Source organism: Macaca nemestrina, chromosome 11 (assembly GCF_043159975.1).
Source record: "Macaca nemestrina isolate mMacNem1 chromosome 11, mMacNem.hap1, whole genome shotgun sequence".
NCBI classification, from domain to species: Eukaryota; Metazoa; Chordata; class Mammalia; order Primates; family Cercopithecidae; genus Macaca; species Macaca nemestrina.
The window spans coordinates 133,100,242-133,112,882 of record NC_092135.1 but is presented as its reverse complement, the minus strand read 5'-3'; the positions used below and the strand labels follow the sequence as shown (position 1 = coordinate 133,112,882).

General features: G+C 52.8%; 1 protein-coding gene across 6 annotated transcripts in view; it reads right to left on the bottom strand.

Annotated features, from left to right (window-relative positions):
* The window catches only part of LOC105473864 (SH3 domain binding protein 4), a 105,941-nt gene that overhangs the window by 23,742 nt on the left and 69,558 nt on the right, over window positions 1-12,641 (bottom strand). For all 6 annotated transcript variants that reach the window (XM_011728007.3, XM_011728011.3, XM_071073617.1 and 3 more), the window contains one exon: window positions 106-356. In XM_011728007.3, the coding sequence (XP_011726309.2) occupies window positions 106-223 (118 nt within the window). In that variant the 5' untranslated portion in view covers window positions 224-356. The remainder of the gene's footprint in view (window positions 1-105; window positions 357-12,641) is intronic.

Sequence of the window (12,641 nt, the reverse complement as noted above, 5' to 3'; positions counted from 1 at the left end):
TCTGAATGCTAAACTGGCGATCTTTAAAGCAGAAAAGTTCCTGAGTTCCAACTTGGAAATCCCAACGTTCTCCCTTAGCCACAGTCCTGTTCCCCAGAAGCTCACCTTTGACATCATTAAAGCTCGTCTCTGAAAACCCTTCGCTCAGGTCAATCAGGGTCCCCTCTGACTTGCAGCGAGGGAGGCCGCTGGAGTTGGCAGCTCGGATCCGCTGAGCCGCCATCTCGAAACTCGCTTGCCGGGTAAAGCTGCTAAGGCTTCATATTTCTTCCTCCAGTTATCCCAGCAGACGCTGAAGCTTCCGCCTCAAGCAAACATGCTGCGTGGCGGCATCCACTTGGCAATATGCCTTCTTCCTGAAAGTAGAGGAGGAAAAAAAAGTCCCCTGAGCAAGCAAAACATGGGTTCAATGGTAATTTTATGGGAAGTTGAATCCTCTTTCTTCCAGACTGTTCCAATGAGGATAGACCCATTTCATCCTTCCTGGCCCCACAGAGCAGAGCAGCACTTGCTCCTTGGCCTCTGTGCCCACTTTGTGCTTGTCTCATTGGCACCCTGGGCACACACAGCCCAGCAGTGTTTTCTGGCTATTTGCACCTGCTCTTCTTGGGAGCACAAGAGTGTTTGTGAAATGTGTTCCAGGCCAGCCCATTCATTACAGTCAAAGAGGAGGACAGAGTAGGACTGTACAGTCCACGCTGCTAGCTGCAGGGCTCGGAAAAGGAAAAATCGGCTTCTGCTTGTTCAGAGTGGTTGATTCCAGTGCAGGAGCAGTCATCATGGTGACTCGGCCCTGGGAAGCGGCCATCAATGGCACAGCCCAGCAGAGGCCCCAAGGGTGATGCTCCCTACCCATCCGCTGCTGAAATCCCCCCTGCACCCCAAATAAACAATTCTAAACACAACACAGAGCGGCCATAAGGTATTCTCAATGCAACGTATGCAGATGCAATGTATGCAGATGAAACCAGGGCATATTTACTGAACCACTGTAACTAAGCAGGAAAGATCTTTCCGTGGAAGAGACCCCAAGAATCATCCCTAAGGCCTCTGCTTTTTTTTCTGGACAGGCACACAGACAGGACAGAAGCATGTTACGGGTTCTGGATATGAATGAGGTAACTGGCTTTGAGCAGGCCCTTCACCAGGGCCCAGGAGAAGGGACAGGAAGAGCAGTGAGCCGATTTCAAAGCGGTGAATTTCATATGCTCTCCAAGAGAAACTGGCAGACACTGTCATAGCAGGCCACAGTACGTAGAGCTCTGAGCAAGCAAATCTCACCCCTACATAACCAGGCACATATACGATGGTCTGAGGTCCCTTATTCCTCAATTGCTCTATCCAGAGACAGCTGAGAATGTAGCTTCTGACCCAGCGTGCCGCCTTTACCTTGCAGAGACCCAGAGGCCCTGATACCACCCTTTGCAACGTTTCTGCAGCAGCCGGGACAGAACCCTGACCATCCCCATTCTTCCCCCAGGCTCCAAGTGCAGTGAGCACGGCTTGGAGGGCCCCTGTGCAGTAAGCAGAGCCAGGCGTGTGTCCACATGCTGCTATAGGGGCAATCTTGTGTTCAGTATTTAACCCTGCCGAGTCTCAGCCACCGTCACCACTGCATCAGAAGCTGCAATTCCAGCTCCGAGTGACCGGCGGACAGTGGCTCAAGGGAGGCATCGTTTCCACGTCAAGGCCTCAGAAGGCTGCACTCTGCACCTGAACGCTGTCTGGACAGAAGGCATGTATTACGGACTGAACTATGTTTCCCTAAAGTCCTATGTTGAAGCTCTGTCCCCTAACGTGATGGCACTGGGAGATGGGGCAGTGGGGAGTAGTTAGAGTTACAAGAGGTCATGAAGGTGGGGTCCCTATGATCAGATCAGCACCTTTATTTGAGACACCAGAGAGCTTCCGTTCTCTCTCCCTCTACCACGTGAGGACACATGAAGCCAGGAAGAGGGCCTTCCCAGGAACAGAGTTGGCCGGCGCCTTGACTTTGGACTTCTGGGCCCTGGAACTGTGAGAGATGAGCCTCCCGTGCTGGAGCCGCTGGGGCTGTGGTGCTTGAGCGCAGCCGGCAGCAGGAGAGGAAGGCACGGCGGCCACCTCTCTGGGGAGGGGCAGAGCTGCTCTGTTGGGGGCCCTTCCCTTAGAAAACACCCACCTGAGGCCAGCCTCGCCGTCTCTCCTACCCAGCATGGTAGGGAGGGGCGGAGTGGAGACCAGCACGCACACAGGCCAGTTACTCACAGGAAGGAATGAAGCTGTTCTCCCCAAACTGGGTGGTCACAGATGTTTCCATCTTTCCCTATGAAGTTACAATGGTCGGGTCTGCATGCTCATTCCCTATTCCCGGCCCCAGAGAACCGTGCGTTGGGGAGACCACAGGCTCCCTGGATGCCCGGGACCCAGACTGCCTGGCTGAAAGTGACGGAGCTCAGGCCAGGAGGCAGCCTCCTTCCACCCCACACTCCACTCCTCTGCTGGGGTCTGGGACGCTGAGGCTCAACACTGACGGGACAACACCCTCGCCCCCTACCAGAAGCGGTGACCGAGTGGCTCTGTCTGCACAGCCTGCGTGCAGAGCTGGATGAAGGGGTCTTGCCGCCACTTGAGAGACCCCCCTACCACAGCCAGGTAGCCCGGCAGCCCCCAAATGCAAGGGCCACATGTGCAAGCCCCTGGGCTGCTTAGAGGCCACTGCGGAGACCTCAGTGACGGCCACCTCCAGAGCAGCCTGACTTCAACAGGCTGAGTGAGGAGTAAAAATCCTTCCCATACAAAAATGCGGGATCATTTACTGCAGAGAACTGATGCGGAGAGAAAATGAAGAGACCCATGAGTGGGTGAGGGGAGGAGCTTCAGGACAATCGCAAGCCCACAACCAGTACTTGCCATGCGGCCTTTCACGTGTGACGGTGACAGTTCCTGCCTGAGAGTCTCCATCTGACTGCACCCGAGGAGGAGGAAAAGTCAGGGGGTGTCAGCTGTGAGGGCAACTGGAGCCCACCTGCCCATCCGGTGAGGGACTGGGGTGCCCCCACCCCCACCAGTCCAGAGCTACTCTGAGGACCGCACCGGATGAGACTCTGGGTCACCGTGGCCGAACGAAGGCTCCTGTTAATCACCAATGTGTGCCCTTCCCACTGGGGCCACGACTCTCCTGCAGAAGGGAAAGGGCTGCCTCGGCCACCATGGTCACCCCGCCCCCTCATGACTATAGCATTGCCTGGTTTCCCAGTCACACCAGGAAGAATTATTTCATGGAGGGTTAACAAAAAGTCCATCTGGGCACAAGAGGGAGGCATTCCCAAAAGCTGCCTGGCATGTCCTGGCTCTGCAAAGCTGTCAGCAGAGATGGGCGTCAGGCACCTGGGGCTCCACGCAGGCTGCTCAGGACATTGCCAGGCCCGGTGGCGCCGAGGGCAGTAATAGGAACGGGGTCTGGAGAGCACGACTGGTGACATAGTGAGGCCCAGAGAGCTCCCACACGAGGTGAGATGCTAGTGAGTGTTCAGTGAGGAGGAGGCGGCGGCCCAGAGGCCTATGGAAGGCCTAACAGGTGGGCGCAGTGAAGACCTGGCTACACCAGTGTGGAGGGGCTAGAGGGATGGAGGGGCTATGGTGGGGCCCGCATCAAAGGCAGGAGGCCAGGTAAGCGGGCGGAATGCGGAGGTGAAGGTCAGTCTTGCCCAGGACACCCCGGAAAGCCACTGCAGCTTTCCGATTGAGAAAGAGAACTCTGGCTGTAGACAAGGGAAAAATGGAAGCAGCAATGTCGTTTTCTTTGAAAACTACTGACATACGGCCTCCAGCATCCTGGGGGCAGAAGAAAGAAGTCACAGAACTGTGCACGTGGTTTCTGGAGATGCAGCAGTGTTTGTGTTTATTATTGATGGAGGGGTATGGCCACTCCCCTGAACCAGTGATGAGACAAAAAGCTAAAGTGTTCGCGGTTCTAGAGAGAGATCTGCAGTCCTCTCCCCATAGAGGAAGCCATTCAAGGAAGACGTGTCAACAACTGTGGACTCTGCCACCCTTGCCCCTTTTCAGGCTGAGAGAAGCCAAGCAAGGAAGTCCCACTCCCAGGGCTCAGATGCCACCATGTTCCCACGGGCACCACTGAGCTCACTCACAGGCAGCCCTCACCTCCACGCAGCAGGTGGGAGACGTGTGTCCTGTGGTCCTCAATGCTCTGTAAATCCCCAGATTGACAGCTTCTTCCCCAGGGCCAGAGGGAGGCTTCACCCGTCCAGACATTCAGGGGTGAGTAACGGAGATGCCCACTATCTGAACCCTCAGGGCCATTTTTACAGTACAGAAAGAGGGCAGCCAGCCCTGGTGTGGACTGAGTGTGGAGGGCTCCCTACCCCCAAAACCTTCCTGAGCAGGTGGAGTCAGACCGAGGGCTAAAAGGGAAGCTCTGCTCCTCCAGACACCACCGCATCTACAGAGAGCTAGCACGGGATGGAGAACGCGGCCAGCACCACAGGGCTGCCCTGTGTGCTCCTCGCTGGGATGTCAGCTCTGTTCTGTCTCCTACAGCAGAATCCTCTCCCCTCCCACCTCTCCTCCTCCTCCCAGCTCAGCCTGGTGTGGCCGCCCTCTCTGGTCACCTCCTGGCTGATAACCTCCCAATCTCCCCCGGATCACCCACTTCCCCCGATGGATCCTAACAGCATCTCTTATACCGAATAGATGTGGATGCTGACGGTTACGTGTCCTCCCCTTATAGCACAGGCTTAGCTCCAAGCTCCACCAGGCACCATCCCACTGCGTCCTCAAGGGCCCTAGGCAGCAGGTACCAGACTTGGCTGCACTTTGCAGATTCCATGAAAACGGGCTTGAAGAGATCACTAAAGCAACTTGCCCAGGGTAATGCAGCCAAGATGTGAGCCTGACAAAACACTCTCTGCTCCCAGCCTTGCTAACTATTTCTTCCCACGCCCAGGGTTGCCCAGGCCTTCGCTGCCAGTGGCTGCTGGGCCCCTGGAGCTCCTCAAGCTCCTCGCCATCCACCTCTGGTGAGCCCTTGATTTTCTCAAAGTCATGCTGCTGTCCTGCTCGAACACCTCTGGACAGTGCTCACTGCTTTTCAAAGAAATCAGTCTGCTCTCCCCTGGCCTGGGATGCAAAGCCCCCCGCTCCTCAGTGTCCACCTGTACCTCCAGGGTTACGTATCGCCGATCGCAACCCTTCAATCAATCACCGGCCACATTCGCTGGAACTTGCTGTGTCTCCAGCCGGCCCAGCACTGTCCACCTCTGTATTGTTCCTTCAACTGCTGCTCGGAGCAGCCAGGCCTCACCCAAGCTTCCAGGAAGCCCGTCTTCTCTCTCCCCATCTCTTAGTTCCACTGTTCCCCAGTCCTGCGAGGTCCTAGAGTGACTCACCAGTGCACGGCCTGCGGAGTGCGGGTAACCCAGAGCCTCAGATCCGCCTTACCCAGCCCGAGTGCCACGCCCGTGAACTGGTCCTTGCTTTAGTAGAAAAGTAGGGTTGTAAAGGGCACGTCGCTGTGACTGACTTTATCATGAGCTCCCAAAGGTTCATTATGCTATCTTTCCTAAAATTAGGTACTTGTATGAAAATGTGCACAATAAAACATTTTTAAAACTAGAAAATATTAGGAAACATGCATTACCTACCTTCCCAGGCACGTGCCATGAGAGAGAATGTGTGTTCATGGGTGTGGCTATCTCCCCTTGGCTAGAAAAACTGCTAAGGAGCCACCAACTCAAATGCCCAGGCAGCCTGAGCCCCCTCAAAGCACAGGTGGACACGGCTGCGTTCCCATTCTGTTAACAAGTGGCTTCTGAACCTCAGACTCAGACAACCCCCTGTCCACCAAGTGCTCCCTTCAGTACCTAAGGTGCAACTTGAATTTCCTGGATCCAAAGCCAACTCTGGAGCTTGCCCCAAACCCCTGCCCCTGGCCTCTTCCATTTCAGCCATGTAGGGCAGCTCCATCTACCCAGCCAAGAAGCCAAACATCCCTCCCCGTCCTCCCTGCCCCGTCCCTCTCTCATGCACTCCTGGTGGCTCCACCTGCAGAACACGACCTCTGGCTGACCTCCCCCCAGCACCTCCACGCCACCGTCATCTCCCAACGCAATTACAGTCATCAGCAGGCCTGCCTGCGGCCTGGAGTCCACCCCTCAATTAGCAGCTGGAACATTTTGAAAAGTCAGTCAGACACCCTCAGGACTCTGTTTGAAACCCTCCAAAGGCTCCTGGACTCTCATCAGCAGCTTCCAGTGCCCTAGAAGCCCAACATCATCAGCCCCTGTCCCATTTCCTGCTGTTCTCTGCCTCCCTCCACTTGACTCTTCTGCTTTCCATGAAGTTCCCCAGGTACCAAGCCCCTCCCACCACAGGGCCTTTGCACATGCAGTGCCCTCAGCCCAGAAGGCCCCGGCCTAGACACAAGATGCTCTCATCCCCTCATTTCATTCAGGTCTTTGCTCAAATGTCAATGCAACCGAAACAGCCCTCACCCCATCCTCTTTCTCTGCCCTTCTTTATCACCACTAGACACACCATGCATAGACTTGTCCCTAGCCCAATTTTTCCATGAGAATCTGAGTGTTCCCAGGACATAGGACCATCTGTTTGTCTTTCTCTGTTCCTGTCATGTGCATGGTTGCCTCTCAAACCCGAATCAATGAATGAATTCGGTTTCAATAAAGATGACTGTTTCAGAGTTACCTTGGTAGGTATCTCTGGGATAATCTTTAAAGGAGCCAAACGGCTGATGTGACAGGATTATACTCAGGAGACTGAATTTAGGAATTCTACTCTATTCCTGAAACCTAAGCCACACGTCCTCAAAACACCAACAGGTTCCCTTGGTGGGCACCTCGGGTCTACCTAGACTGCCCAACAAGCTTGGCCACCCTCTACTCAGTGGGTCCCAGTGGTCACTTCTCCAGGACAGCCTGCAGGTGCAGGGCCCACCCTGGGCAGGGCAGCTACCACTGGATCTCAAGACCCCCTAGAAGAGCAGGGCCCATCTCACCTCTTGTCTTCCCAGCCAGGGTCAGGTCTAGGAAGACAGGAAGGCGTATTTGAGCTCATAACTGATAAGTTTTTGCTTTTTCTGTGCAAAGGCTGATTCATCTAGAGACAAAAGAGGCTGCTCTTGGCTCCTCCCCAGGAACCAAGAGGGCAGCCTCTGAACAGACAGCATCACTGCATACAGAAGGAATCACTGACAGAATCCGGTGGCAAACTCAAGAACCCGCACACACCCCCTCTGCTACGGCTGCTGTCACACCATGCGCAGACTCCAGATCACAGAATATTCTCCCTGTGGCCTCTGCCAACGATCTGCCCCAAGGAACAATTAGAGAACAAACGGATCCAGAAAAACCAACCAAACGAGAGCGTGTCTGGGGTGGAGAAGGTCTTACGGGAGCCTCAGGCTGAGCGCACGGACTGTTCATGTTCTCCTCTGTTCTCCCACGGCCACGAACCTGAACCCTGCAGAAGGAAAGCAGCCAGCCTGGAGGGAATCGAGGCATAAATACTGCCCTTGCTCCTCCCCTGCCAATTCCCTGCGTGCCTTGTTTAGGATGACTCATTCTCCATGTTTGATGATAATTTCTGGAGTATCATGTTGATTTCATCAGATTTCCTCCGGCTTAGAAAACAAAGAGCGTGAGTTTCCACCTGCTCTCTGTAATTTCTGTCACCAGCCTCTGTCAATGGAAACTCATCACATCTGCTCACCTCCCTCCCTGAGCAAGAGTGCGTTCCGGAGGACCCTGAAATCCACAGACGTTCCTCCCCAGCAGGTCGGTCCTCCTGTTACTGATGGCCTAACACCCAGCACCCCGCGCTTTGGACCCCATCGCTATAGCGGAAAAGCCTTCGGGGTCTGGGGGCCTGGGGGCCTGGGGTGGGTGAGAGGGACACCTGGCTTTCAGAGCCACTTGATGGGACCACAAGGAGACTATGGGTTTAACACCCCAGCTCCCTCTCTCACTCCAAAAGCAAAATCATGGAAATCTGCCTCCTACTCCTGACCCGACTGGTCTGGGCAACAGCCCAAGTGGAGTCAACACGTGACTGGTGTCCCTGCCAGGAGGTTTCTGGGCGTGGCTTGGCAGGGAATGCAAGGCTCCGACTCAGGGCGAGGACCAGCCCAGCTGCAGTGAAATCCAAATCTTTCCCGCCACCTTGGCAGATGCCCCTCCCTGTTACAGAAGCCTGATCAGCAGAACCTTTCCTAATGCACCCGGAGCACTGTCTATGGTCATACCACCCTGAACGCGCCTGATCTCGCCTAACGCACCCAGGGCACAGGAGGAACACGCTGCCCGGGGCTCAGGCGGGCTGCCTCTTATTGAGGGAGAAAACAGCACGGCCCATTGGAAGGCACGGGCAGCCACCGACAGGCACACCGGCAGATCAGACTCACTCACAGTGCCCCTCTGGGGTGCATTTCCCTAAACAACTGAGTTCAGTTCAGGAGGTGGCAGCGGTTATTTAGAGCCAAGGCCACGCCACAGAGTGAACGAATGAGGAACGAGGACAGGACCACGCGTTCCAGTCGGAGTTTGAGAAAGGTGGGCATCTCCCGGGTGCCACATCTACCTGGGACCACGTACAGAGGTCACCTTAGTGAACATCTACTGAGTGCCGGGCTCTAGCAACGAGGCTCTGTGCTCAAAACTAGGGATAGAAATAAATGGAAGAGAGTTGGTTTTGAAGGAACCCATATTGGAGACACACCAACAAAATGGAAGACCTGGAGGGGAAGGAGCGCTAAGCTTCTCCGTGCCAGACACCAGGTTATAACTTGCACACATTCAAGGCTTCACTGTGGGTGCAAAGCTGGTGACTCAGACTCCAGAGATGCATGGAAGACAAGGGCCATGAGTTGCCACTAGGAGCTCCTTGCTTGCTCAGTTTTCACTGTAAAAAGTAAGATGGCTAGCGCGGCTGGAGTCAGGACTCCAGATGTTTTCACTGGCCAGACTAAGAACATCTGAGGCTGGGGATCGCCCAGACAGGCCAGGAAGGGGAGGGGAGGGCATGCGAATCCCTCTCCAAGGCCTGAGTTTCTCACCTGGCTTCCTCCCTTTCCTGCCTCCCCTCTCCCCTGTTTCTTCCCTTCCTGGTCCCCTCCCTCTCCGCCTCCCCTCGACGTGATGCCGGGCTGTGGGGTTGTTCTCAGCACACGGCACAGATCTCCTTGTGTTCAAAGCAACCATGACAGACTCTTCAGAGGCCCCCACAGTCTGTGGGAGACAGTCTAAGCTTTCCAGATTCTTCACACCTTCCTCCGTACATCCCATGGACTCACCAAACACAGCTACTGTTTCTTCCAAAACATCTCCAGACCTCGTGCGTTTCTTCCCACCCACTTTCTTGAAGACCCGACAGGGTTCCCTATTTCTACAACATCAAAACCTACCAGTTGGAGAATGACCCCCCGGAAACAGTGCCTTTGCCTTTGCAAATGGAAGTCCACCTCTTTTCCTAGCTCTCCTGGACACATCGTCATCGTCTCTAGGCATTTACTGCTTTTATCCCGAGCGTCACACCGTTCATCATGCTTGTTATTTTTTCTTAGTTCCCTAACTATACTCGTTTCCTTGAAAGCTGGTGACTTGGCTGCTCTGTCTTTATAATTTTCCAGCACTGAGCGCAGTGCCTAGCCCAAGCTTGGATTGTCTCCCACAGACTGTGGGGGCCCCCGAAGCTCGGTGCTTGGTGCCATCTGTGGCACGGATGACTGTTGGCGCTCAGACATTAATTCAGCATCACATGCATTCAGGACCAGTAAATACACAAGGGAAAGCAGGACCCGGACCTTCCCTCTACTGCTTATCATTAAGCTGGAAAGATACACAAGTGAAACCAACACCACAGGAGAGGGGTGGGGGTCCCCACCATGTCTTCTGGGCGTGGATGGGACTGGAAGTCCGCAGACACCTTCCCTGGCGTGCTCCTAGGTCAAAGTTCTTCACCTACATCCCTCACCTTCCCCGCCCTCACCCTGCCGCTGAGAATCATGAAGAGCTCAGACACACCAGTGTGTACCTGTCAAGTGCTCATCAAGCCTGGGGTTTAGGTGGACATTCGTTACAATGGGCTTCTGTCAGTCCCCTTGAATCACATGGGAAGGCTGGCCTGCCCGTGTCAGACGACTGACAGCAGACAGGCTGTGAAGTAGGACCTTGTGATCAGCCCAGACCAGAAATACTTCCAAGCTCGGGTCCCCAGCCAGTGACCAGAAAGAAAAAGTGCAACTGTCTCTGAAGACGTTTTAAGAGCAGCAAGCAGAGAGTCCCATTCATTTGACTGGGGCTGGCCAGAGGGCTGAAGTCAGACTCCCGGCTTCCACCTGCCACTTAAGACTGCAAAGCATCGGCACTGGAAGGATTTGTGCCCTCCAAACACTAGTCACTGACTTACCATCTTCTTTTTAAAAAAATCAAATGTTATTAATACTTCTTTATCAATCAACCCACTTTTTACAACTTGGTCATTTTAAAGGAAGCTTTCTATCGTACTCTAAAGAGACTTGATAGATCTTTCCTAGTGCACATTAACTTAAAGGAATGTTTTAAAGTGCATCTTAGGTGCCATTCCGAAAACTGCAGAGCTAGCCAGCCCTACACAGAAAACTGAGGCTTCCCTTTTATTGAAAGGAGCTTTCCCTGATTAAAACGCTGGATCTGAACAGGCTGGAGAGGGGAAGGTGGCTTCTAGGGTTTAATACTGTTCCTGATTCTACTAACAGTTCTCATTAGTGACATACACATGCCATGTCTGAGGCTCAAGGAATTTCATACGGTGAGGACTTGAGTGGAGTCCTGAAGCCAAAGCAGCCATGCGGATGCCACAGTCATTGCAAAAAGCCACAAGCAGAACGCAAAACCCACTCAATCGATCTGCTGAAAAACGCCAACATGCCCAGGATGCCTGACCTGTGTGGAAGGGCCCTCAGGGTGTCACTTAGGAGAGATGACTTTGCAAGGTGTCACTCCTTAGTTTATTGTTTTAGCCTCTGCCTCTCAGCCAGACCTTCAGCCACAAAGAAAGGGAGCAACTGCAATTTTATCCACCAATTTATCAAGAATCTGGCCTCTAAGCAATTAGTACAATTTGTGAATGAATGAATTTCCCCACTGAAGAGCTCACATGTCCATGAATTACTAATTGAGATATCTAGAGCAAAAAAGCAATGAAAACTCCATCCTTGACCAATATTTATTAAGAAAATGAGAGGGGACAGAATTCCTGTCCCTCCTCCCCTCCCACTGTCCCTCAATATGCCTGTCTTTAGGAAATCAAAGATGTAGATAAAGTGTTTAGTGATATGGAAATGGGAACAACCTAGTTCCTCACACAGAGATTGAGGGCACCGTATCTCCATAAACAGCCATGCAGCCATTACAATTCTTCTTAGGCTATTTAACAGAATGGAAAATCCATACAACATGATATTTAAACAATTAAATCCACAGATTGTATAATAAAATCTTCTTCTACTTTGTTTTCAAAAAAATAGCTTTTATAGAAAAAGAAGAGTAAATTTCACACTCAATGCTGACATTATCTCTAGGTAGCAAGCATATGGAGAGCTCTTTTCCTCTTCAAAATTTTCTTAATTTTCCTAAGATTTTTCTATAATCAAAAATGCTTTTTATAAGATGAATTTCCATTCTTTTTTTTTCCCCCGCCCCTGAGATGGAGTCACTCTGTCACCCAGGCTGGAGTGCAGTGGTGCGATCTCGGCTCACTGCACCCTCCACCACCCAGGTTCGGGCAATTCTCCTGCCTCAGCCTCCCAAGTAGCTGGGATTACAGGCACCCGCCACCAGTTAATTTTTTGTATTTTTAGTAGAGACAGGGTTTCACCATGTTGGCCAGACTGGTCTTAACTCCTGACTGCAGGTGATCCACCTGCCTCAGCCTCTGAAAGTGCTGAGAGTACAGGTGTGAGCCACCACACCCAGCCTGAATTCCCATTCTTATTCTGAAACATGAGGCCTGATTCCAGCAGGTCTTTGCAACTTTGTAAGGCCATGCTACGAGCAAGTGAAAAGGATGCCAGCCGAGCTGATCCTGGATGTTCTCAGATACTTACTTGACTGAGCACCTCTAATCGTGTACTAATCCCGGTGGATCTAACTCCAGGATTCCCAATTCCAGCTCTATGATCTGGGGAAAGTCATTTTGCCATTACATGAAAATAAAAGGTACACCTATTTCTCTTGGCCTTATTACTCCACTAAGTAGGAGATATGGGCTACTGGCTAGAAAGATGTGAGGAGGGACAAGGTCAAGGAGTGGGGCTCAGCCAGACTCATCAGGCCCCAACTGCAGCTCTGCAGAGGGAGCACCACCCTGATCCCACTCCTCCCAGCAAGACTGCCACATTTTTGCTACTGTAAGTGGCACAGCAGTGATCATCTTTATATCCAATCATACTCAGCATTTTGGGTTATTTTCTTAGGACTGCTTTCAAGTACAGCATGAAGGGTTGGAAAAGCAGTCCTGGAAGACTGTGGCAATCCATCCTCTCCACAGCAGTGAGTGTCCAGTTCTCACCCTTAACCAGCAGGTCAAGAAAAGCCTTGCTCATCTGACAACAAGGGGATGGGCCGTCAACGTTTCGATTCACCCAC